Source organism: Mytilus trossulus, chromosome 2 (assembly GCF_036588685.1).
Source record: "Mytilus trossulus isolate FHL-02 chromosome 2, PNRI_Mtr1.1.1.hap1, whole genome shotgun sequence".
NCBI classification, from domain to species: Eukaryota; Metazoa; Mollusca; class Bivalvia; order Mytilida; family Mytilidae; genus Mytilus; species Mytilus trossulus.
Window position 1 is genome coordinate 24936002 of NC_086374.1, and position 26072 is coordinate 24962073.

Sequence of the window (26072 nt, forward strand, 5' to 3'; positions counted from 1 at the left end):
AAGCTTCGTTTCCTTGTAAGTTTTTTGTTTAACCTTTAACCGTTTTTTTTATATTTTTTTCAATCCTTTAATAGATAAAGGAAGATGTGGTGTGAGTGCCAATGAGACAACTCTCCATCCAAATAACAATTTAAAAAGTAAACCATTATAGGTTAAAGTACGGCCTTCAACACGGAGCCTTGGCTCACACCGAACAACAAGCTATAAAGGGCCCCAAAATTACTAGTGTAAAACCATTCAAACTGGAAAACCAACGGTCTAATGTATATAAACAAAACGAGAAACGAGAAACACGTATATATTACATAAACAAACGACAACTACTGTACATCAGATTCCTGACTTAGGACAGGTGCAAACATTTGCAGCGCGATTAAACGTTTTAATGGATCCAAACCTTCTCCTTTTTTCTGAAACAATAGCATAACATCACAAGATAGAAAAACACACGATAAAATATCAATTGGCAGACTTAATTTAATGTTTGTATTAGATCTTAACTTTCAAAAAGTTTGGTTTCAAGCATCACCGAAGTCAGCATTGTCGAAAAACGTTTTGGGACAGTTAAATTTGTGCGGCTACAAAGGGGATTATGGTATATTGTCACAGTTCAGAAGACAATTTTTAATATATGTTTATTTCATTATGATGTTAATCCACATATGTTATCCATTTTTGTTTTGCTGTATTACAGAAAGCAGATTTCATACATTTGAATCGATTATCATAACCTGTAGTAAATATTCTGACAAAAGAAAGCCTATTTTGGCCGTTACCTTTATATGTAAAGAAAAAAAGTAATATAAAATGTTATCAAACTCCAAGGAAAATTCAACAGGAAAGTCCATTATTAAATGTTTCGGCTGTCCATCACATAAAAAGTACCTGAATATTTCATTCACCTTTCTATATAGCCTATCTTAATATGTTTTGACTGATATTTCAGTATTCTTGTATGTGTTGGATGTCCGTCGTATACATATAAAAAGGAAGATGTGATATGATTACCAACTATTCACAACAGACAATATGTCAGCTAAAGGTAAAAAATTATCAACTATAAGTCACCGTACGGCTTTTAACAATGTAAAAGCGCATACCCCTTAGTCAGCTATAAAATGCCATAGCATTAATATTACCACTGTTGAAAGATGTATATCCCGGATTGTTTCGTCAACCCAGTATAGCAATTACTAAAGGTATATGCGGATAATGCTTTATCTAAAAATGCTAGCTAGCTGTTACCAAATTTTGAAAACATTTTTAATTCAGGATTGAATCTCCATTTAATTCTCATGAATATGGCACTTGGTAAACCAAATAAATCATTCTAAAATTTTGACATGTGAACTGAAATCTAAAAAAATTTAAACTGAGATTTTCCAGACACAATATCGATATTTAAAAATTTAAAATACTGAGTTTTAAAATGTCGAAATTTTTACTTTTAAGAAAGTTCAGGGATAATTTAGTTTTTCTTTGTTTTTAAAACGCTTCCTTAGTTGTATCTTTTCGATTTTAATTGCACTCCCCTCTCTATTTTTTTTGTTTATTATATTGAAGACAAAACTCTCAGAAATTTAAACATTAAAGTTTATTTAAACAAATACGATTCGGGATAAAAAAAAAATCAAAACAGAGCAGTATATGGCATATGCCACGTGATCCTTACTTCATATCTTTTCATGCTACATTTTTTATCTTGAAAATACGGCAGCCACATATTTCGTCTTTTACTGAAAGGGATTGATCTGAAATAGTCCGAATCAAATCGCATCTTGTCATTATTATTCTTCTCAAACGACGTAAAGGTAAGTATGGATAGTACTATACAACATGAAAACGAATTGCATTTGGTAAATAATCTTTCATTTGTAATTACAAAAAAACTACATCAGACTTCTATTATCTGCAATCTATCGATACATAGTTTTGTTCACGAAGATTAACGATTGTACATTTTTTGTGCTGATCAAAGTTGGTTCAAATTGTTTGAAATGATTCTTCGCTTATTAATGATTGTCGATTATTTTGCGTTTCTTCGTCTTCTTCCTGTTCTGGATCTGAAATATACAGTTATTATCATTAAATTTTGCAGAGCGTATGAAGATAACAAAGCTACCAAACTGAACATAAAGGACATATCTTAACATTTGCTGAAATATATCAATTTCCGCATAGAGTTAAAAACCCAACGTAATAAGCATGTAAAAAATATATCAAAAAAAGCTTTAAAATCCGATGCTCTAAGATATTTAAAATTCATATAATGAATTTTTTATATATCATAAAAAAAGGTTTTTTTTAGGTAAGAGCTCCGCGAATTTTTTCAGTCATATCAAATATTTGTTAAATTTAACCAAAACATTATCAATAACATATTTAAAGCATAAAACCATTTGGCACCATGAAACTTATTAGTGATACTTTTTCCGTTAAGAATTTCAGTAACTGAATGAAATTTTACACTTCAAGAATATATTAATCAATTCATATCTGACAAGAAAAATTTAAATGTATCTAAGAACCTAATGGTATACAAAATATTAAATGCACTCGGTGAGGTGATCTATTGAAATATAGATATTTACCTCCAATATAAACATTCAAAAACGAAATGATTGTTTTTAACTGTAAAATATTCATACTTTGTTTATACAATTTAAATAATGATTACAAAGAAATATTTATAAATTATAAACATTGTTCATATTTTCGATTTATTATTTTGCTGCTATTTGTATTGACAAAGATCGACATATAATGTGACAACCACTCGGTGGCTGCTACTGCTGTTTGCGTTTTAATCACCAGCCTAGTAGTCAGCGCTTTTTCTGTGCTGACATCAATTATAGTTGATATGATCATATTTATAGATTAACTGTTTTCAAAACGTTTGATTTTTTTGAAATTTTAAGACTTTTCTTCCTCAGGAATAGATTGCCTTAGTTTTATTTTGCAAAACTTTTTTGGTCCTCATTGCACTGCAACTTCGTACTTTATTTGGCCTTTTTAACTTTTATTGATTCGAGCGTCACTGATGTGTCTTTTGTAGACGAAACGCGCGTCTGTAGTTAATTCAAAATTAAATGTTGGTATATATATTATTTACTGTTAAAGTCTTGTTGGTCGCTTTAGAACTACCAGAATGAATCATCGACTACAATACATATTTTAAGACATATAGTCATAATGTAAATATCATTATACTTAAATATGCTTTGTCTTGCCGAACTGACTTTAATTAAAGTTAATACTAACTATGAACACTACCCTTTCCTAGATTATGATATATATATATATATATCTTTAATGGGAAGCTTGGTACTTTAAAAGAGATGATTTTTCATTCCCTATTGTTAATTTTCCATTTTAAGATGGTGACGTTCCCTTGTCACCATCTTATGGTGTTTATATATTTCAACGTCTGCGATTCGCCCCACTATGTAACAATGCATTTGATTTCAACGAAAGAAATTTCTGTATAACTGAAAAATTATTACACTGGGGTTTTCGATAGTTCAAACTTGTTAACACTTGTTAACACATTTACTTAATGCAACCGTCAGTGCAAGGGCATTCTATCGTAAATATAAATCAGCTTGCAGACATCTTAAACGTTCAGGTATTTCCCATTCACTATTTTATGGTAATATTCTTTACAAAACAAAACATGTCGGCATTCCATTGAAAAACTAACCAAATTCTTTAAACATACTTATCGGAAAGGATAAAGTAACGATATCATTGTCAGGTCATTAAGACTTGGATATTTTGGCATTTCTATTGATGCACTCATATGGTCTTTGCATCGGAAATGAACACATTTTTTTCTTAAAACCAGTTTTTGCCATGATACATGTTATCCTCTCCTAATTCATTTTATGAAATTATTAACGGGAGGGATTTTACTCAATGTTTATATGATATGTTCAATCAGTATAGTTGAGATGGCATGTCTGTAACTGCTAGTAGTCCTTGGATAATTTATGATTATTATAAAACATGTTTAACCCTGCAACATTATTTCGCATGTCCTGAGTCAGGAGCCTCTGGCCTTTGTAAGTCTTGTATGTTGTAAAGTTAACTTCATTGATATGTTTTGGAATTTAGTATGCATTACATTTTCACTGAACTAATACACGAATTTATGTAGGGGCCAGCTGAGACCACCTTCTGGTTCGGGGTTTTCCCGCTGCGTTGAAGACACGTTTAAGCCTTCGGCTGTCGTTTTTTCATTATGGTCAGGTTATTATCTCTTTGACATATTCCCCATTTCCATTCTCAATTTAATTATTTTGGTTTTGAGGCTACACTTGCATCTTTTACAAAACAAAGTTATTTGTTTTTTGATGCGTAAATATAGTCATCGTTCAATAATGTTTCGACGTTTTGTATGTGTTTCTATAGGTTTGTTTACTCTTAAGGTTAATTTCATTCAAATTAGAGGTTTATGTCTGCTCCTTCTAACTGCTAACAGTAAATAATTATACTCACCATTATTAACTGTAACAGTTTCGTTTTTTGGAGTTTGCATTTTTCTTCTAACAACAAGCAGAATAATAGGTATAAGTAAGCTTGTTACAACACCTCCAATGATAGCAATGATACTATTCACATCTAAGAAGTAAGAGTAAGTTTGAGAGTACATTTACGTTTATGGGGTATATATTAACTGTAGACAAAATAGTAGCAGAATAACACCATACAAATTTTTTTTTCTCGTTGCAACAACATAGTGCTTGTATCAATATCGCAGGATCTTTTGCCAAACATAGTCTTGATTACGTGAGTTATGATAATAATAATAATAATAATTATAGCAATAATAAGTCACTGTACAGCATTCAATAATGATACAAATCTGTAAAGTACGATATCATATAATAATCAGTGAAACAATTAAAACCAACGGCCTGATTGATTACAAAACAGCAAACAAAACGAAATATAAATGATAACAATGTACGACAACCTCTAAGTTTTAAGCTCATGGCTTTTGACATGCAAATATAGAATGTCGCAGCTTAAAAAAAAAGTTTATGCAATTCTTGAACCAATGCATGCATATATCATTCACATAGTTTTCTTGCACGATTTTATTATTTCTTCCGTAAACCTATCGTATATTCATGATTTTTTTCTCTCTCTGTCTGTTATGTTATGAAAATACGGCATTTCATTAATCGTGTTCTGAAGTCGTAGTTTACCGATTGTCACCTTATTGTAATAAATCTATGAAAAGGAATGGATATTGAGCAAGTGTATAACATGTTGAATGAAATAAAGACCCATGCGTATTGGGATTACCGGATTTTTACGAGTAGGGTCACGTTAAGGTCACTTGCAAACGGAAAATACGTCGGCGATTTCCTTCCTGAAAGAAAGCAATAAAAAAAGCAAACTTCATTTAAGGTAGCACAATACAAAGAATTTATAACTCCAACTCCCATGTTTTAAAATGCTGCAACTTTCTTAATAATGCTTGAAAGTTTTTAAAAGTGGTAGTTTTGAATAGCTAACAGATTACTCTTTCAAATTAATGCAATGTTAGTATTATGCAACAATTATATAACCAATTATATTGATAACTGTGTCTAAAATATTTTTCACCAAATTTCCACTTTCAAATGAAAATAGCTTCTGCATAGGTATCCCTAGAGGGTTGATTTTATTATATGTTGTTCCTATGGCCATTATCTACAAAAGGGTGTCTCAGATTTCAGATAGAATGTATAGAACAAATTTTACGAACTATGTCCAGTGCACGATGTTTTGTCGATATTGTCAACATCGCAACGTCAACTTTGTAGTGTCGTTATTGTGTTTACATTGTATCCTATCAATATGTTCTATACCTTTCTGTTTACATCGTTCACATCGCATACATCGCAATGTTAACAATATCGTATCAACATCGTGTTTATATTGTGTATATATGTAGAGTCTATACCTTTCTGTTTACATCGTTCACATCGTATACATCGCAATGTTAACAATATCGTGTCAACATCGTGTTTATATTGTATATAGAGTCTATACCTTGATGTTTACATCGTTCATATCGTATACATCGCGATGTTGACAATGTCGTGTCAACATCGTGTTTATAATGTATATATAGAGTCTATACCTTTATGTTTACATCGTTCACATCGTTTACATCGCGATGTTAACAATATCGTGTCAACATCGTGTTTATATTGTGTATGTAGAGTCTATACCTTTCTGTTTACATATAACGAAATTTGTTTTACATGCACACGTATAAAAAAAAATGCGTTTTTTATCCAAAGCAATCATAGCTTTGAACGTAGTTTTCAATTTAGACTTGTTTATATATATAAAGTCTATACATTTATGTTTACATCGTTCATATCGTATATATCGCGATGTTGACAATATAGTGTCAACATCTTGTTGTATATGTTCCGGACCATATGAGTATTTGGACCATACGCGTATGGTCATGACCATATCGGTATATACTCATATGGTCCGACCATACGCGTATGGTCCGACCGTACGCGTATGGTCGGGGTAATTAACACTCTGTTACAGTTTACTTTTAATACTTCTACACTCTTCATATGGTGTGATCGTTAATTAAAAAGACTCTATCATATAGGTAATTTTATTATTAAATTATAAAAAAACGGTTTTCTAAATAAACATTAATTTAGAAGTTTCACACAGTAATTCTACTTTCTTGTCAAAAGTCTCTCAAAACCATAAAAAATAAATTCCAAACATTTCTTAAAGAACTGTTACATAAGAAGTCACTTGAAAGTAACATAGTTTATTTTAAAAAGTAATCTTGTAAGTATGGTGGATTGCATTCATGCTACGATATTTGAGATCTAGAGCGTCTTAAAAACACCGTAAACATATCGGAATGGCCCAAGACCTCGATGTCTCTGTACGCAGCTACAAAAAGGCTAACTTTTCATTCGCAAACAAAAGGTGTAAATGAAAAGGATCGTGCACAACCAAGACTTGCAAATACAAAAAAGCTATGATACCGGGTGGAAGTAAATGTCACCTCAAACCTACATACAAAAATGTAATTAGCGATGAAAACTAACTATGGCTTCAATATTTAATCTTTACGTAGTATTTGAATTATAAAAATAATACATTGTCATGGAACTGTCATTGTTTATTTAGACAGAGTTTTTGTATAATTGAAACTTTAATAATGTAATTAAAAAAAAACACCTATATGGTCCAAATACTCATATGGTCCGGCCCGTTAATAACCAAACGAGTATTATACTCATATGGTCCGACCATGACCATACGTGTATGGTCCAAATACTCATATGGTCTGGAACATATATACATTTTTTCTTCTATCTTTTTTTTTAAATAAGTTAAGCAGTTAGTTATATAGTTTAAATTGTTTCCATTTGTCATGTCGGCGTCTTTTACTGTTAACTTTGCAATTTAAACTTTGCTCATTGTTAAAGGCCATACGGTTATCTATAGATGTGCCATTTAGTATGTACTAGAACACACCCGTGATATCGCGGGTCCATGACTGAATTAAAGTATATATAACTATGTGCAAGCCTTATTTCAGTATTATTATTGTCATCTGATAAAGTCATGCTGATTATAAGATACACAGTTTTCTCTGTTTTCAAATCTTTCTGTTTGAACCCGTCGAACTTGAACTGTGATTAATATTCGTTTTGTTATCTTAGAAAGTCTTACTGATTAAAATACTACAATAGGTAACAATTTGACAATGGTTGATGGAATTTAGTAGTGTCAACCCTGTGATTATGACCCGTGTAAATAACATAGTCTTAAATACACCGTTTGTTGGTGCTCCTGTCAGATGCGGAACGTACAGATAAGGTAATAGGTAACAGGTGAATATACTATTGATATCGGTATCGGACTCGACTCGGAACTTCTTACTTATTGGCAATATTAATTACTTGGAAAACAAAAGGGCCTGGAGTCGTGTAATTTTTAATCTACACCTGTGTACTATATTAGTTATATATAAAGTTGACTTCTTTGATTCGTCGTTTTTACGTGATGACGGCTGACAATTTGGACCTCGTAATTTTAGTATTATAGATGCACTGAAAATTTGACTTATTTGCAATCATACCACCTCTACTTTTTATATATACCTTTCTGTTTAAATTGTTCACGTAGCAATGCTAACAATATTGTGTCAAAATCGTGTTTATATTTTATATTGAGTCTATGGTACGTAAATAAACGTTAAACTAACTGCATAGAAACGTTTTAACATTACATACAGTAACAGTTTATAATAAAGTATTTGTCAAAGATGACGTCATCTGATTTTTTTAATTGCATTTGTTGTATAGGGAAAACTAATGTCTGCCTCATGTCGTATTAAAATAATTTATGGATCCGGATTAACATATTTATAATCTTCTACTTCGAAATACTGAAAAGTAACACGTTCCATTTAGACTACAAACAGAATAAATTCACTAACTTGTCCATTCGCATCGGGAAGATAAATACCTGAAATGCCGTTTTAGAAGCCACAAACTCGGCACTTTAAAAAAAAAGCCCTTTTCGGAAGAAATTTAAAATTGGTTAACATTTCCGTAATTATATAACGCTCCATAATCGCACCAACGTAAGTTCGACTTTCAGTGAAATTTTGAGTTAAAGTTCGAGTTTTATTTTGATTTTTAACATTTATTTCAGTAAGAGTCCTAGTCAAAGCTAGCAATTTAAGCACTCTCTGCTATATCATATTGGCCATTGTCTTCTCAAAAGAACCAAAGAATCAAGAGCTAATCAGCGACCTTTGTATTAAAAAAAAAACTGGTTAACCTTTTCAGTCATGGTCGGAATCCGAAAATCTCACTGTATCACTGTCTTCAGCCAAGTGATCATATTGAATGACCTAAACACGAACCTACATCTGAACTATAATCACTTGTTTTTAGTGTTTTTTGCTAATGTTTTCTTGGATTTTGCAAAACTTTCAGTGGCAAATATTACATAAACATCAGCACAAAATATTTGTCTATATAAGTGGAATATTCTTTCACCAGACGTACCATTAATGTGGTGGTTGCTCTTTAGCATGTAATTCTACATAAATACGTGTGTGTGTGTGTAATATTTCTATTGATGAAGACTTTTGTTTAAGCCTAATGTATAGTACGTGCTAAATTTGTACACGCTCGTTTACGGGACGTATTATAGTATATCGTTGTCCGTCTGTCCGTCCGTCGTCATCATGTCAGACTCTTTAACCAATTGACATAAAACTTTGGTGAATTGTTTATATATCTATTGACGTGAGCTCCCTTTCACTTTTTACGAATTTTAGATTTAACGTTTCCGAGTTATAGGGTTTTATTCATTATAAGAGGGGGCGGATTTATCCGTTTTCGGACAACAACTCAATATTGCTTTCAGCAGTTTTCATGAATCTTTGGTGTATTGATCATATCTATTAATGTAAGCTCCTTTTAGAATTTTATAGATTTTCGTTTTTACGTTTCCGAGAAATGGGGTTTTATTCATTAAAAAGGGGGGATTTTCCAGTTTTTGTACGATATATGACTTTGATGAATTATTTATATCTGTTAATGTAAGTTCCATTTAGATTTTCATAAATGTCTAATATGACATTGAGAAGAAATGAATCTCTCTGAAATGGTACCTCAATGTTTGATATCACAAATGAAAGGCTAAAATTGAGTTTGAGGTACATGTAATTGCTCCAAACCTTCAGGAATTAGGGGCCAAAAACAAGCATTTTGCTAGTTTGACTATGTGACAATAACTTGTGGTTAAGTGTATGGATCTATCTAAAAATGTTCTACAAGGTTCCATACCAAAAAGGAAAGGCTGTGATTGAGTTTTGGGGTATTTACTCTAAGAGGGTGGAAAGGGGGAGAGGGTGTCATATTTTGCACAATAGTTTTTAAAGACCTTCGACCACATATATTTTGTGTCAGAAACCTATATTATGTCAAAAATTTGATGATCACAATCCAAACTCAGACAGTATTAGAATATGGAGTCCAAACGTGCCCCAACTGTTCATGGTTCAACATCTGCGGGCGTATCAGGCTGCTCTCAGGAAAGCATTTTATTGTTGTTGTAGTTAATCAATAGTACCAAAAATAAGACTAGGCATATTGTTTGATATTCCCAGATAATTTGACGTCTACAGCGGCCTTATTTTTAACTTGCTGGTCCTACAGTGCGTTAACGACAGTTTGAAGAAGTACATCAAAATATGATTTATTTTTGTGCCAAAATTATGTTAGCCTGAACAAACTTTAAGCATTAAAAATAGGGCAACATGTACAATATAATACGGTGCTTTATGTTTATTAACGTTTAATATTTCAATTGTAGAGTAGACATGATAAACTTGATACGAATCATTCATTTCCATGCTCCCCCCCCCCCCCCCCCCCCCGAAAAAACAAAAAGAAAAAGAAAGTAAAAGGCGTAACATGTCATAGAAACATTTGGGAAAGTTGGACAACACTTTGATAATTTCTATCGCCACATGTGAAATAAATAACGATTTCAAATAGCACTTCAAACATAATTTACTGCAGTATACAAAATTAGAACATAATAATTTTGACCCTGCTTTGTATTAATCCGACAAACTGAGCCGGAATTATTAATTATATACATGTAGTATAGAAGACTATAGTTATGACGTTTCCTGTATGTGATCTGAAAAAATGAAAGTCGAAACTCATTGTTCTTATTAACAACACGCTAATGAACCAAGATGATTATCATATAACTCTCCCCCTCCCCTCCCCCGAAAATATACCCTGAATCATACATACCGCATCGCGACGATACGCTGCCGAAAAAAAGTATATGTCACCGAATTTGCATCGAAAAAAAATGGTTCGAGAGGGTACTTAATAATATTAAATATGCTGTGAATTTAAAACGTTCTTAGTGTTGATTATGCATGATGATTATGTGTTTTGAATATATACGTTCTTTTTTATCATAAGGGTCTAAATAGAGAGTCATTCATTTATTAATATTTAGTTTTATTCTTTATATTTTTGCACCTCATCATTCTCTTATCTTTTCTTTCTTTTTTTTGCCTTTTATTCTGCAGTATTTACCAATTATTCTGTATTCCGTAAACCCCAATTCAATCAGACCCTTCCTTATGACCACGTATTTTTAATTTAATTATAACAGTTGTAAAAAATATGATATGTTCATTATCATTTTCCTGCTTAAACGTCCCTTTTGGCGGTTCGCTATCTTATAAATTAGCAACTTTTACCACGGAAACGGCGACGTCATAATACAGTCACGACACTATAGCGAAACCGAGAACGATGCGTATTGTGTGATTTTTCTTTAACGATGTCAACGATGTAAACAATATATAAGAGTTCAAACAATGACAACAATGTTGACGAAACATCGTGTTAACATTGTAAACATCGCGATGTTAACGATGTCAACGATGTAAACAATATATAAGAGTTTAAACAATGTAAGCGATGTTGACACGACATCGTGTTTACATTGTAAACATCGCGATGTTAACGATGTCAACGATGTAAACAATATATAAGGGTTCAAACAATGTAAACGATGTTGACACGACATCGTGTTAACATTGTAAACATCGCGATGTTAACGATGTCAACGATGTAAACAATATATAAGGATTCAAACAATGTAAGCGATGTTGACACGACATCGTGTTTACATTGTAAACATCGCGATGTTAACGATGTCAACGATGTAAACAATATATAAGGGTTCAAACAATGTAAACGATGTTGACCCGACATCGTGTTTACAGTGTAAACATCGCGATGTTAACGATGTCAACGATGTAAACAATATATAAGAGTTCAAACAATGTAAACGATGTTGACACAACATCGTTTTAACATTGTATACATCGCGATGTCAACGATGTTAACATTATATAAGGGTTCAAACAATGTAAACAATGTTGACCCGATATCGTGTTAACATTGTAGATATCGCGATGTCGACAATATTGAATAAACATCCTGCACTGGACATGAATGAATTTTACACCTTATTAAACATTATCTTCTTTTATGTGGTTAGGATGTTTACACTAATTAGAGATTTATGAGAGAATGGAATACCATAGAGACATAATGAACCACTCTTTTGAAGCCTATGATGTGTTGATTAAGATTTTGTTAAAATTTTCTGTATAGTTAAAGAGATGATAGAGCTAAATTCATAGAAGTGAACTTACCCAAATTTTGCCACTAATTACATAATTATTGATTACATAATGATTGCATAATAAAAATATTGCATTCATTTAAAAGATTAATCTTTTATCTATCTATATATACCTCTTTTATTATTTTCTTTGCATTCATTAGAAAGTTACAGCATTTTAAAGGGTAAATGATTGAAAGTAAAAAAATCTTTGTATTGTGCTACCTTAAATGTGGACAAATTAAAGAATTTTCTTCAGAAAAAAAGCATATGTACATAAGTTAAATAATGAGAACTATTAATTTTGTTATAATAAAAACCATATGCATAATTTTTTTTAATTTGAGGTTTAATATGACTTTTCATGAAGGCAATAGTAATATCCAGCTGTTCGAAATTCCTAAATCGATTGATAAAAAAACAAGTAATAGGGGGTACAAACTAAACCTGAGGGAAACACATCAAATATAAGAGGAGAACTACGACACAACAGAAATACATTAAAGTGTAACTCAATCAGAAACGAACTATAATATAAAAAATAGCCATTTTTCCTGAATTGGTCCAGAACATTTCTTGAACCTGGTTTTGTGGCATGCCGCTGTTATGGCAATGTTAAATATAACATTACAATGACAACATCACATGACAGGACTACATTACAAATAAATGGGAGAACATATTGAACAGAGAAACACACGAATAATAGCCTACAAAAGGTACCAGGTTTAAAATTTAATACTTCAGCGGCGCGTTTTGTCCACACAAGACTAACCAATGACGCTCAGTTCTAGAGCCAAAACAAATACAAAGTTGAAGAGCATCTATGACCAAAAAGTACAAAAGTTATGCCAAATAATGCTAGGATTTTCTGCCTGGGATGAGAACATCGTTATTATTTGGATTAATTCATACTTTTGCAAACAGCATTTTCTTTTTTATATAAAATGACCATATAATAGATTTACATGATAAAATCGAAGTGGTGACAAACTACAGAACAAAAACGGAAATATAAAACAACCTAAGGTAGCACTCCACAGTTAGAAAATAAAATGAAGGTGCCACAAACATTACAATTATTGTCGTTGTCAATATAATTAAATTTGGTGCATCTGTCATACAAGGTTGAGGTTTAACAAGCTATAAAACGGGTTCAGTTAAACATTTTCTTCACTAGAAAATGATTGTACCAAGACAGAAATATGGCAGTCTTTATCAATTCGTTTGATGTGTTTGAGCTTTTGACTTTGCTATTTGGTTAGGGACTTTCATTTTTATTAATTTTTCTCAGAGTTTAGTATTTTGTTACTTTTCATGTTACTATTCATGTTTATATCGGGTTATGTGACCTTCTGCAGTCTTTGCGTCTATCCTATGGTTAGATGACTTTAAGTCTAGAGTACACATGAAATACTTATTTATATTATCGAGTACATGTTTGTTAACAGTCAATGCTGCTACATAGAAATGGAAAGTGCACAATTGGGATGCTGGAAGCATCTCTTTTGTTGTAAACCTTTGTATAGATATGAGGCACACTTAGCTGTATCAATTGTATTTTTTATCTTTAGTCGATGGGATAGTCACACAATTTTGAATTACTTAGTGGTATAACATCTTCTTTATAAAGTAAAGTTAACAGATATCTATAATACTAAAATAACGAGGTCCAATTTGTCAGCCGTCATGGGAAAAAAAACGACAAATCAAAGAATTCAATTTATATATATCTAATATAGGACAATGGTGTTGATTACAAATTTCACCACTCTAGACCCTTTTGTTTTCTACATTATTAATATTGCCAATAATTAACAAGTTACTTACAAGGGTCGAATCCGATACCGATACCAATAGTATATTCACCTGTTACCCATTACCTTATCTGAACGTTCCGCATCTGAGAGGGGCATCATCAAACGGTGTATTTAGGACTGATGAGTCTTATGTAGACGAAACGCGCGTCTGGCGTACTAAATTTTAATCCTTAAGACTTAAGATAAGGCGTATAGGTACAGTTTTTAATTTGTTAGCCGGCATGACGTAAAACAGAGAATCAAAGAATTCAACTTTATTTATAACTGTTATAGGACAATGCTGTTGATTAAAAAATACTCCTTTCTAGGCCCTTTTGTTTTCCAAATAATTAATATTATCATTAATTGATAGGGTCCAGGTGGACGGGTTCAACCAGAAAGATTTTGAAAGCAGGGAAAACTGTGAAATTATAATCGGCATGACTTTATCAGGTGACAATAACAATACTGAAATAAAGCTTACGCATAGTAATATACTTCAATTCAGTCACGGACCCCCGATATCACGGGTTCGTTTTATTACTATATATATAAAGAATCTAACTCTTTTTCTTTCTTTCCTAGACGTTCTTGTAAGAATTCAGCCTCATAAGAATAAAGAGACAAGTCGGCAAGATGAGGGGTACAGTTGTTTTCCATGGAAATGCCGATTTTTTGTTTAAAAAAAACACGCCATCAAACGTAACAAATATGTTGTCAATCAATAAATCAATGTTGGATTTATCATTTCTTAAGAAAAGATAAAATTGAAAATGGAAAGGGGGAATGTGTCAACCGATTTTGGATGCATATAACCGAGCCACGCAATATGGATATTACCAAATAAGAACTAAGCAGTCAGGGCGAATGATTATTAAAGACATAAAAGAAAAGAACACTATTACACGTTACTAACATGATAAACAACGTCAACACCTAGAATCAACAGACCATCATATATTACAAATTCATGAGTTGATGGGGATATTTATCAACAAGGTCTTGATATCTTCCGATGAACTATTTCAGAAAAAGGACGATACTTTTTGTATCATAATCCTAGCTCTTCAACTTTCTTCTCAGATACTGGTGAGGTTTATAAAGTCTGGTTAGCAGCTGCACGCTCTTGAATACCGAATGAGTTAGGAATTCTATATCCATATGCAGGTGAATTTGGAATATTGCTTCTAAGGTTGGACAAAAGACAAAAGAACCAAAACACCTATATAAGAGTAATCGCAGTAGCTGAATGCTATTTAAGTGCCAATTACAAATAATTAAATTTAATTTGGATGTAACATGTCTTCTCATTGGCTGAAAGTGCTCATAAACATAACTTGATCATGTCATCAACGTTTTTATCGTTATTTGCTCGTTTTTTATAATTAGATAACAGTGTATTCATTATTCGTTGAATACCAATTTTCGTGGGTTTCGTGGGTGAACCACAGTGATTGAAAAATCCACGAGATCAAACTTCTACGAAAAGTTTTCAGCAAATCACGAAAAATGATACCAACGAAAATAAATAAGTACACACTATAAGGAATGACTTTAATATTTTTTCGGTCTATTCTAACAAAAATTTTAAAAAACGTAATGCAAACTTTTAAATAACTCGCTACATAGGTTATTCAATGTGCACCACAATTTTTTATGTTATTTCTTCATAGACAAAAATATTACAGTCATTTTTTAACTCACAAGTAGAGTCTATCTACAAATTGTTCGAGACCCCCTTTTACCAACAAAACTTATGGCTTTGCTCATTGTTATAGGCAGTACGGTGACCTATAGTTGTTAATATTTGTGTCATTTTGGTCTTTTGTGGATAGTTGTCTCATTGGCATTCATACCACATCTTCCTTTTTTCATTATATCAATACTAGAAATCTTATAATTAAATACCTAGCTTGGACTCTGTAGTAGGCAATTCGTGATGATCATGGTAGTCATGGTTGTCCTCGTTGTAAAGTCTTGGTGTATCAGGTGTAGTGAATCGTAATATCTTGAAGTCATCTTGAATATCCCAATTAAATGAAGCTATACAATCATCTATTATGGAACATTTATAAATCACGCAGTATTCTATTGCCAAAAAATATACATCAGGTCGGTCTACTGGTAATTGGCAGACTCCATCATAATTTTTGACTAAATGTTCAGATGTCACAGTCGAAACGTCTTCTGTAATTTTAGGAAGTAAAGAGACAATGATTTCCAGTCTCAATCGAAAAAGATCGTTTTGTGTTGCAATCGCGTGTGGTGCATTAACTGTAATCATTACATTTGACTTGAAAACCATACACATCACTGGGTTCACATTACACCCTACCACATAAGTCTGAAAAGCACAAATTAAAAACTACATAAGTTTGAAGAGCACAAATAAAAGTTTAGAAATCAGTAATATGAAGGTCTTTATGTCATACTGTAATCAGGATATTTTGACAAGTTAACGTCACATTGTCACCATCGCACTTCAGCGGGTTAACCATCGCACTTCAGGATTGATCATCGCACTTCAGCGTGACTATCGCGGTTCGGAGTACCATCGCGGTTCCGAATCCTACATCAAGAGAAGCATTCTGTATCTGGAAGTGATCAATTGTTTCTCTTATTTTAAAGGAAAATACTAAGAAACCATACATTTTACAAATCAGTGAAAAGTAAAAATTTTAAACCGTGGAAAATTTTATTAACAGGAATATAAACGGCATGTAATTTCCCTTATTTCAAGCAAAAGTTTTAAGAAACAATATTTTTCTAATCTTTGTATTATCATATGACAACGGTAGCAGTAAACTAACATTTTCATTTCAAGGGAAAACACATAAATAGTAGCTATCAGTTGATCTCAAAATTTGTAAACATGGTATCTTCAATGATATGACCATAGTTATCAATTATAAAAGATAAGAATTATTTGTAATTGTAAAAAAGGGGATTTTCTCCCTTCAGGAATTATCTATATTAGCTGTATTCAGCGAACATTCCCGGATGTTATTGGTCCTCTAAAGTCTTAGAATTCGTACTTGATTTGACCTGACAACATGTTTTATTCAAGCGTCTCTGATGAGTCGTTTGTATTTACGAAATAAGCGTCGGGCATTCTAAACTATCAGCCTTGTATATCTAATGAATCTTTTTTACCATTTGAAATGATTTTTTTAAAAGTTAAGGAATTGATCATCTACATTATTTCAAAGAAAGAACTAAAAATTATATATTTTGGGAATATTTGCACGAGCACTTTAGTTGTAGACGGTAAGTTTTTACAGTTCATTGAAACTTTAAGTATCAACGTTATGTATGCGATGAAAGACCTTTCACAACAACTACTAGTAGTTGTTACAATTGTTCATCTGTTAAAAATCTGGATATCAATTGGTAGATTTCTCTTGATAATATTCCACAATCATGTTTTCGGGATTTCAAAAATCAATTTAACCAGAATAAACGAACGAAAAAAGAATATGTATCACGATGTAAGACGGTTAAGAGAAAAATTGATAAATATGGTGTCTTATTGATTATTCAATGACATCTACGTTTCCTCACATGAATTCAGCTTTATCTGCATAATTTATCTGTATTTTTAAAAGGAGTAGGTTCAGTAAGACCCCTTTTTGGCCTACAAAAATAGCAGTTTTACAAAATTGTGAAAATGTAATTTTTTAGTTATTTGTTGGAAAGAGGAATGCTTCTGCTACATAAATATGGGCTGTTTTTGACAATACAATTCACATATACCGGGTACTAGCATCATTAAGTCATAATTAATTATTGAAATCTTCACAATTTTAGCGTATTTGTTACATTTTGGACGGTATTCGTCTAAAATGAAGTAGCCGCATTCGTGTTCATTCATAATATTGAAATGCAAGTTGTATTTGATAATGATACATAACATATATAAAGGTTGCGGATGAACACGGATGCGGCCACTTTCATTTCTGACAAAAAAAATCTGAAAAGTGACGTATTTTGGCATATTTGATCGATTTTTCATATTTGAACTTGAATCCGAGCGTTTTTAATTACTAACTCAGTTAAAGTCTTTCACATAAACGAATTGAATTTATTGAAATAGACACTTGTGTTCAAAAAGTGTCCAACATCTTTTGTCAGATGAACCTGAAATTTGAGGCCAAAATCGGCCCTTACTGGACCTACTCCTTTCATCAAACAACATTTCTTGTCGTCGGATGTGTTATGGTAACGTTTTATGGTTATTTTTCTTGATTTTAAATAATGCTAGAATATGTTATCAAAAAATAGAATTGTTTCAACTTGTCGTGACATGGAAAAGTTTGCCGTTTTTTTTTCTTTCCTTACACATCTCCAAAACCAGGTATGCATACAAAGAAAATACATGATCTTAATGCGATAAAAAGATAAATGGTTTGAAATATATTTGAAACTTAAACAATGAAATAAATTTGTAAATACCACATCTTTATGATCTCCTAAAGGACTGTTTACAAATGAAACGGTCACATTTTTGTCGCATGGAATATTGTTTGCTGCAAGTTCGAGACGCAAATTGTCCGTTTCATCCAAAGGCTTTACATTTATACTACAATCTTCGATTATACCTCCTTGCCATGTTATTTCTGCTGCGTCTAAGTCATAACGAAGATCAATCGTTCGTAACGGTTTAGAGCAATGTGATTTATCTGTCAAACTTCCTGCAAAAAAGGATAAATGGTTGATGTAATTAAATCAAATAATGATTGGGTTAATGCATCACAGAGTTGAACGCACCAAATGTATCAATTTCATTACATAACGGAAAGTTTGATTATTATTTTATTTACAGTGCTTATATAGCGATTATCTAAATAAACTTTTACTCTAAGCGCTTTACAATGCATCAAAAACAACGATCGTTTAAGGTAAATAACTCTTAAAAATGTCAAAGGATCGTTTCGGTTTAAATCAGCCACAGATAAATGTTTTTGTTGCTATAACACTAGTTTAGAAGAGAAGATGAAACCCAATATTCATCAATTTTTCTCACCCTTAGTTCAACAAAATTCCTAATAATAAATATGAAGGTAATATGATCATTTATGAGTATAAGTAGATGATAAATTTATAGAGAATAAAGATTATCATAAAAAAGTATAATCAGCCGTTGTCTTCGGGAAATACCTGAATACATATAATAAAATAAAAAGAAATATCAAGCATGAAAAACAAAACCAAAAGGAACCTTAACCGAATGAAAGATTATTAGGATACGTAATCCTAACAAACATTATTTCTTTTCAATTGATAGTTTACCGCAGGTAGCAATGACAAATACTTATCCTTTTACTTCGTGATTGTTCAATAAGTGAAGAAAAAAAGTCTAACTTAACTTCTTCTATGTTTTTTGATTTGTTTGTAGAAGTCATTTAAATTTCAATGTTATGTAAATGTTTTCAGATCTTGCAGATCAAAAGAGGGCTTCATCTGCTAGATATTTTTTTTAATGGACGGTGTATCGAGATTTTATGACAAGTAAATATTAACATCTCTGTTTTAATTATCGAAATATATAATTATATACATACATATCAAGTTATAGATTGCTGTGTGTACATGGGAGACAACTATCCTTGTATCTTATTAGATAGGACTGCATTTCATTTATATGCAGCTCGATACACCATATCTGTTTAAAGGGGAATAATCCTTACATAAATTTATTGTCTCCAATATTGCTTTCTCTTCAATATGCATGCAATAACTGTTCAGTGTTCTATTGTGATGTATTTCATTTTATTACTTCATTGTCATAACACAAATCATTGTATGAAATAGGCAACCCGCAAGGGTCCATAATTGGATTATTCAGGTATTCTTATTCTTATTCTTATTCTCTTAAATGTTTATCAGAAATGCCAGTGTAGCTAATACTATCTTGTAGTTAACTTAATACTTTTTAATATTCGTTGGTAATAAAAATTTAAATAATGTGACAAAGACAGTGACTTACTTCTGGACTATTACTTATAAAATTTAACTTATGTCATTATCTATTCATTTCAATTTTTAAACTACTTCATCAAACTCTTCTTGTTAATAATATTGCAGGCTGGCTCATGAATATTAACACCAGCTAGCTGGGCACTAGTCTAAAATATATGTATAATTGTAGAATATTGAAGAAGTGTACTCCTCCAGGCTTTTCGGTCTACTCTCCCGCCACGGCATATATTTAGCTTACATTGTTGTTAATGCCCCTTAAACTAGTATAAGCTATACTTACGGTACTGTATAAATGCAATGTACTTCTCGTTCACCAGAGCTAAGAAGAAAAACAGCACCGAATACTTTGTAAGCATAATTGATGTTTACCAAACTGCTAGAAAAAAATGCAATTGTATATTTAATCTATACTAGAAAATAAATGTACAAGTTTACATACTTGCGAGGAAAACTGTGGTTAAATGTTACCTGCCCTGCAAATAATAATTATTTAACTCAGTGTACACATCTTACGATGCACTTTTTTATTTTGTTCGCAAGGAAACTTTTAGGTGCAATTAAGAGAGAGAATAAATACTATACTCTGTTATCATTTTCTTCTTAAAAAGTAAAAACACAAAAATACCGAACTCCGAGGAAAATTCAAAAAGGAAAATCCAAAGTCAAAAGGCAAAATCAAAAGTCCAAACACATCAAACGATTGGATAACAACTGTCATATTCCTGACTTGGTACAGGCATTAATGTATCCCAAATGAGGACAGCAGACTACGGAATGTGTGTGAAGCGGTATGAAATGCTGGTATTAATTTCTCACGTATATATACCAATCTCATTCTGTTTCATTTTCAACTAGTTGTATATGTTTATGGAACATGAATATTCTGCATATATATAAGCAAATAGTTCAAAGAAGTTCAGGAGAATATACCAACACAATGAATTGATATGCAGCAAATAGAAAATGCATTTTAATTTATGTCGTTATTGACATTATCATGCTTTAAAAATTAAATCAGAGAGACAGGCCATGTATTTACAAAAATTGAGAATGCCTTTTTTTTCACAATTTACAGAAAAACATGAAGTCCTTTAATAGATAATCATTCTCGTAAAAATAGTTTTCCTTGATGTTGTTTTACATCATTAACTTGATTCATACCATTCCAAAATCTTAGGTGTAAATATATGTAAAAATGTTTTGAAATTTCACAATGATAATGAATAATATTTCGAAAAACTCATTTATTGACACTTAAGTTTGTTTACATTCATGATGTTTTATAAGATTTTTTATATCAATATGCAGCAGATATAAATATTGTAAATAAATCAGTATAAAGAGTTTCTTGTTCAATTACCATACTTCAAAAGGGAAAAAAAACCAAAGGAGCTCGTGTATGTATGGTTCAAATGAGATATTTGTACAGATAAAGATAATATACAAAAAAATAAAACAACACAACAGAAACACAACACTAAAATGCAACACACACGGAAACGTACTATAAAATAACCATGGCCATTTTCCCGAATTGGTACAGAAAATTTTAAGAAAAAATGGTGTGTTGTACCTGGTTTTGTGGCCAGCCTAACCTTCTGTTTTAATTACCATGTTAAATATATCAGCACAATTACAACATTACATGACAGACTACGATAAAATATAAATGAGAGAACATACAAGACAGAGAAACACACACAAAATAGTTACCAGGCTTATAATTTAAAACGCCAGACGCATGTTTCGTCTACAAAAGACTCATCATTGTCGCTCAAATAAAAAAGGTGTGAAAGCCAAAACATTTAAAAACTTGAAGAGCATTGAGGACAAAAAATTCCAAACGTTGTGCCAAATACGACTAAGATTATCTGCCTGGGAAAAGAAACTCATTATTATTTAGAATAATTCAAACTTTTGCAAAACAGTTAATTTACAAAATGACTATATAATGGATAAACATGTTAACACCGAAGTGATGACAAACTACAGAATAAAAACAAATACGTAAAACAACGTAAATCAGTACATAAAAAAGGCACAGCCGAACAACATATTATATGTTAGCCGAAGAGATCGACTCACAAAAGTGACGTTACATTTAAATTTCTTGAGTATTTTTAAGAGTTCAAGATTCAGTTTGTTATACTGATATTACATGTATCAATAACAATGACAACCTCGGGAACCGATAGTCCACCAGCAAAGATATCGACCAAAATTGTAGAATTGTTGTTTCGAAATAATAAGTATGGGTGCCGACATAAACAAGCTAATGATTTTGAAAACTTCATCTCAGAAGAAGAACGGTTTTTTTTAATGATCTCGCCATCATAATTAACCTACATGTCCAAGGCGATACTATGGATATTACGAGTGCATCATCATATTTATTTTATTTTTCATTTGGTGTGTTCAGATCAAGGAGCAATATAAAATGGGTTATGTCGCAGATGTTTCTAAAAGTTTGCATACAACGTCGACTCAGTGAGCTAAAAACGAGAAACAAACAATGCATTTATCTTTTTAATTATCTGAAATACTACAGATTTATTTAGTTAAAGATGAGTAAATATTTGTATAAATAGCTAAAAAAAATCGGAGAAAAATCTCTCAAAAATTTGGCTTAAAAACATAAAATCTCATCAAATCAAATATAATTCTTAAAAAAAATATATGTTGTTGACGCATTTATTTCTGTTTTAATGATCATATATGGTCTCCGACTCCGTTTTTTATTTCTAATAATCATTGGTAGTGGAAAACGTCAAAAATCAACGTTTTACGTCCCGTAACGCGATGACGTTACGATTATTTTGAGTTTTGTGGGATTTTAGGTACACAGAACACGACTGTTGATTGTGTATATGGGAAAAACGAAGTCCTTGACCCTATCTTTATTTTGAACCTTTAAAACGGAAATTTATGTATCAACAAAATATAGTTTTTTAAAGAAAAATCTATGGAGTAGAACAAGAGATTTATTGATTTTAAGACAAATATCGAAGGTTTTGGACCGATTTCAAATGTTCACCTATTTTTAAAGAATCTGTTATATTTCGAATGATAAATGAGACAAATGCATTATTTGTTTTCGATTTTGATGTGTAGTTCATCGAGCCAATGTATGCAAATTTTACTCAAATCTGTGATAAAAGAGGGGCCAAGGATACCAGAGGAACATTCAAACTTATAAATAAAATAAAAAACTGACCAAGCCATGGCTAAAAATGAAAAAGACAAATAGACAAATAATAGTACACAAGATATAGCCCACTTTCTGTAACTTGTGTGTATGTTCTGGTCTGGTTAATTTCTTAAATACGATATCGAATCCATGAATTTGAGATGGTTGCATAATATAACTTTTTATGAACGCCTTGACACAAGACGCAACTTGATAAACAAGCAATTAAGTTTATATGCATCGTGATACTCCATAAAAAAAAATGTAGAGGTGCCTTTGTTTGTAAATAACACGACAGAACGATCACTGAATATTAACTAGTCTAGCTAGTTAATGTAAATTTAGATACAGCGTATTTTTGGTACAGGTATTATCATACAAAAGATCATTACAAACCGATTTTTATCTTTTATATAATACGCAGCATACACAATTTTTTTTCTAAATTCCTGTTTATTATACTTACATTTTAGAGCAGACACCTATAAAATTAAGAAATAATGTGATATTTTTTACATGTTAAAAAATATATCCCAAAAAATGAAAATTACACTTTAATATTTCGTTTTTGTTTGAAGTGCTCAATTTCATTAAACAATACTACAACAGGAACGGTCACAGCCAAATTTTTGAAAGCCAATTAGGTATGATTACAAACCATATAAATTATATTAACAAAAGGACTCGGTCTAAAAGATAATAACTTTGCCTGAGGGAGTTGAAACCTCAATTGCTTAATAATTCATTAACTCAAAAACGGAAAATGTAGGAATGATATAAATCCTGTCAGTACATATACACCGACTACTTTGCTGATGAAACCCTTGAAATCAATAAGACTACCAGAAGATATATCAACCCAGTGTTATAAAAAAGTAAAAAATAAACACTTTTTTTTTTTTTTAGATCTATCTAGAATCGCTGTAAACCGGTTATTTGAAAGCGAAGGCTGTATGAGTACCGAAACACGTGGAGACCAAAATAACCAAATGGAAGCTAAAAATAGTTGCCAAATCCATTTTGCTTCAACATCATCTGTGGGATTTTGGAAAAAAGTATATTATTTAAAATGATTTAAGAACTCTTGCGGGCAAAGTCTTTTTGGTCATTTTGTTCTCCATATGTTTAGAAAGTTAAACATCCATAGATTTTACTGAAGTTGATATGAACATTCCTGATTATGGTCAACCCAGAAATGTACTGTTGGAGCAGCACATTTATAATATTTTTATGAAAGAAATGTTTTTTTCTTCTTAAAATGTGAATATGCTTGGCATTTGGACAAAAACGTGCATAGATAAATATATGGATCTCTTGTTAGACAGAGATGGAGTTATACAGAACATGATTTGAAAAGAGGGACGAAAGATACCAAAGGGACAGTCAAACTCATAAATCTAAATCAAACTGACAACGCCATGGCTAAAAATGAAAAGACAAACAGACAAACAATAGCACACATGACATAACATAGAAAACTAAAGAATAAACAACACGAACCCCACCAAAAACTAGGGGTGATCTCAGGTGCTTCGGAAGGGTAAGCAGATCCTGCTCCACATGTGGCACCCGTCGTGTTGCTTATGTGATAAGAAATCCTGTAAATAGTCTAATTCAGTAGGTCACATTCATGAAAGGGAAGGGGAGTGTAGTTACGACGTAAGGAACATATTCGATATCATTTGTGAAACGGTTATTCCATAACGGTCAACCAACTCGTGATGGCGTCCGTAAAATTTACGTCGAAGGGATGATTTCACCTTCATCATTTGAAAAGTAGGGAGCAACTGTTTATTGTATATAGACAACAAAGAAAAAAGACAATACGGTGAATTGGTTGAGAGGAATAGTTTTATAATAAAAGAAAGTACACATTATCAGCTTTACATCATTTCAAGAGAAGGAAACAAGAAGTAAAAAAAATTAGTAAACTTAAATACGAAATAAGGAACTATTGGAGATTAAAAAAAAACAATTGCATGATCGGTTAAATAAGAGAACATTTCGGTTTCAAGTCTGATAAAAAAAAACGCCGACGACAGAATGGTCGGATTGCTTATTTTCGATTTTTAGACAATTTGAGTCGAATGCTCCACAAAAAAATTATAAAAAAGTGGCTATATATACTTTTTTTCTTTTAAAAAAAACATTGGTTCATTGAGATAAGGAACAGGAACCCATCCAACAACTCTTCGGTAAAAGGTAACATCATTTTGGTCAATACAATATCTGGAAGTTTGATTATTGCTAGAACTGATATTGCTAGTGTAATCGAGGATTAATATAGTAAGATGTTTTTTTAACATTTTGAAGGGATATATGCTCTAACACATTACTCATAAAGAATATTATTTTGATAGAAGTGTCGAGAAACACAACTATTTCTTCACAACATCTGTCAATACTGTATCAAACAAAAATTATACAACATTGATATCTTTGTGTGTGTATGTATATAATTTTAACATACCTTTTCTAATGTTTTCACGTGTATCCCTAGTTCGTTTGAGAAAACTACTTGAATTGCAAACAAATTTTAACGAGTCTACATGAAATATGAGACCTTTTAAAATCATTTCAAATTAATAGATGAATGGATAAAGTTTGCTAACCATGCAAATCGAAAACTATATATAGTAAATTATATGTTGAATATTGCAATGATAAATTAAAAGCTCATTTATTCATTTTTAGGATTGTTTTAACTTTTTATGTTTACTTTTTTGACTGTTCACATAAAGTATGTATCATTCAAGGGTAAAAGTGATCCGACTCACGCCGTCTTTATAACACCTAAACATCTATTTTCTTGTATTATGAAAAAGATATTCCCTTCTGGTTATGTCCTTCTGTTGTGCCATCTTTTCTTATTTTTTCATCTT

The 26072-nt window shown here is 31.5% G+C and overlaps 1 protein-coding gene across 3 annotated transcripts; it reads right to left on the reverse strand.

The window, feature by feature from the left end:
* Positions 1-1158: 1158 nt before the first annotated feature.
* On the reverse strand, positions 1159-25775 carry LOC134706822 (uncharacterized). 3 transcript variants are annotated; one of them, XM_063566122.1, is made up of 7 exons: positions 25661-25775; positions 23657-23672; positions 20284-20376; positions 18477-18715; positions 15933-16368; positions 4498-4620; positions 1159-2063 (listed from the first exon to the last, which is right to left on the reverse strand). In XM_063566122.1, the coding sequence occupies exons 3-7, from the start codon at positions 20357-20359 to the stop codon at positions 1984-1986; spliced, it is 954 nt and encodes a 317-aa protein (XP_063422192.1). In that variant the 5' UTR covers positions 20360-20376; positions 23657-23672; positions 25661-25775; the 3' UTR covers positions 1159-1983. The 3 variants fall into 3 exon arrangements, with proteins under 3 accessions (XP_063422192.1, XP_063422191.1, XP_063422193.1); XM_063566121.1 differs by having other exon boundaries at positions 20284-20379; XM_063566123.1 differs by lacking the exon at positions 23657-23672 and having other exon boundaries at positions 20284-20379; positions 25661-25765.
* Between the last annotated feature and the right edge of the window lie 297 nt (positions 25776-26072).

Excerpts from the sequence above, each read along its gene's own strand:
- LOC134706822 (XM_063566122.1), bottom strand. The coding sequence starts at position 20,359 with ATGCTTACAAAGTATTCGGTGCTGTTTTTCTTCTTAGCTCTGGTGAAC. Across the intron at positions 16,369-18,476 it reads TAGGAGATCATAAAGATGTG|ACTTATGTGGTAGGGTGTAA; the intron begins GTATTTACAAAT and ends TGTGCTTTTCAG. Across the intron at positions 4,621-15,932 it reads TACTACAGAGTCCAAGCTAG|ATGTGAATAGTATCATTGCT; the intron begins GTATTTAATTAT and ends CTTACTTCTTAG.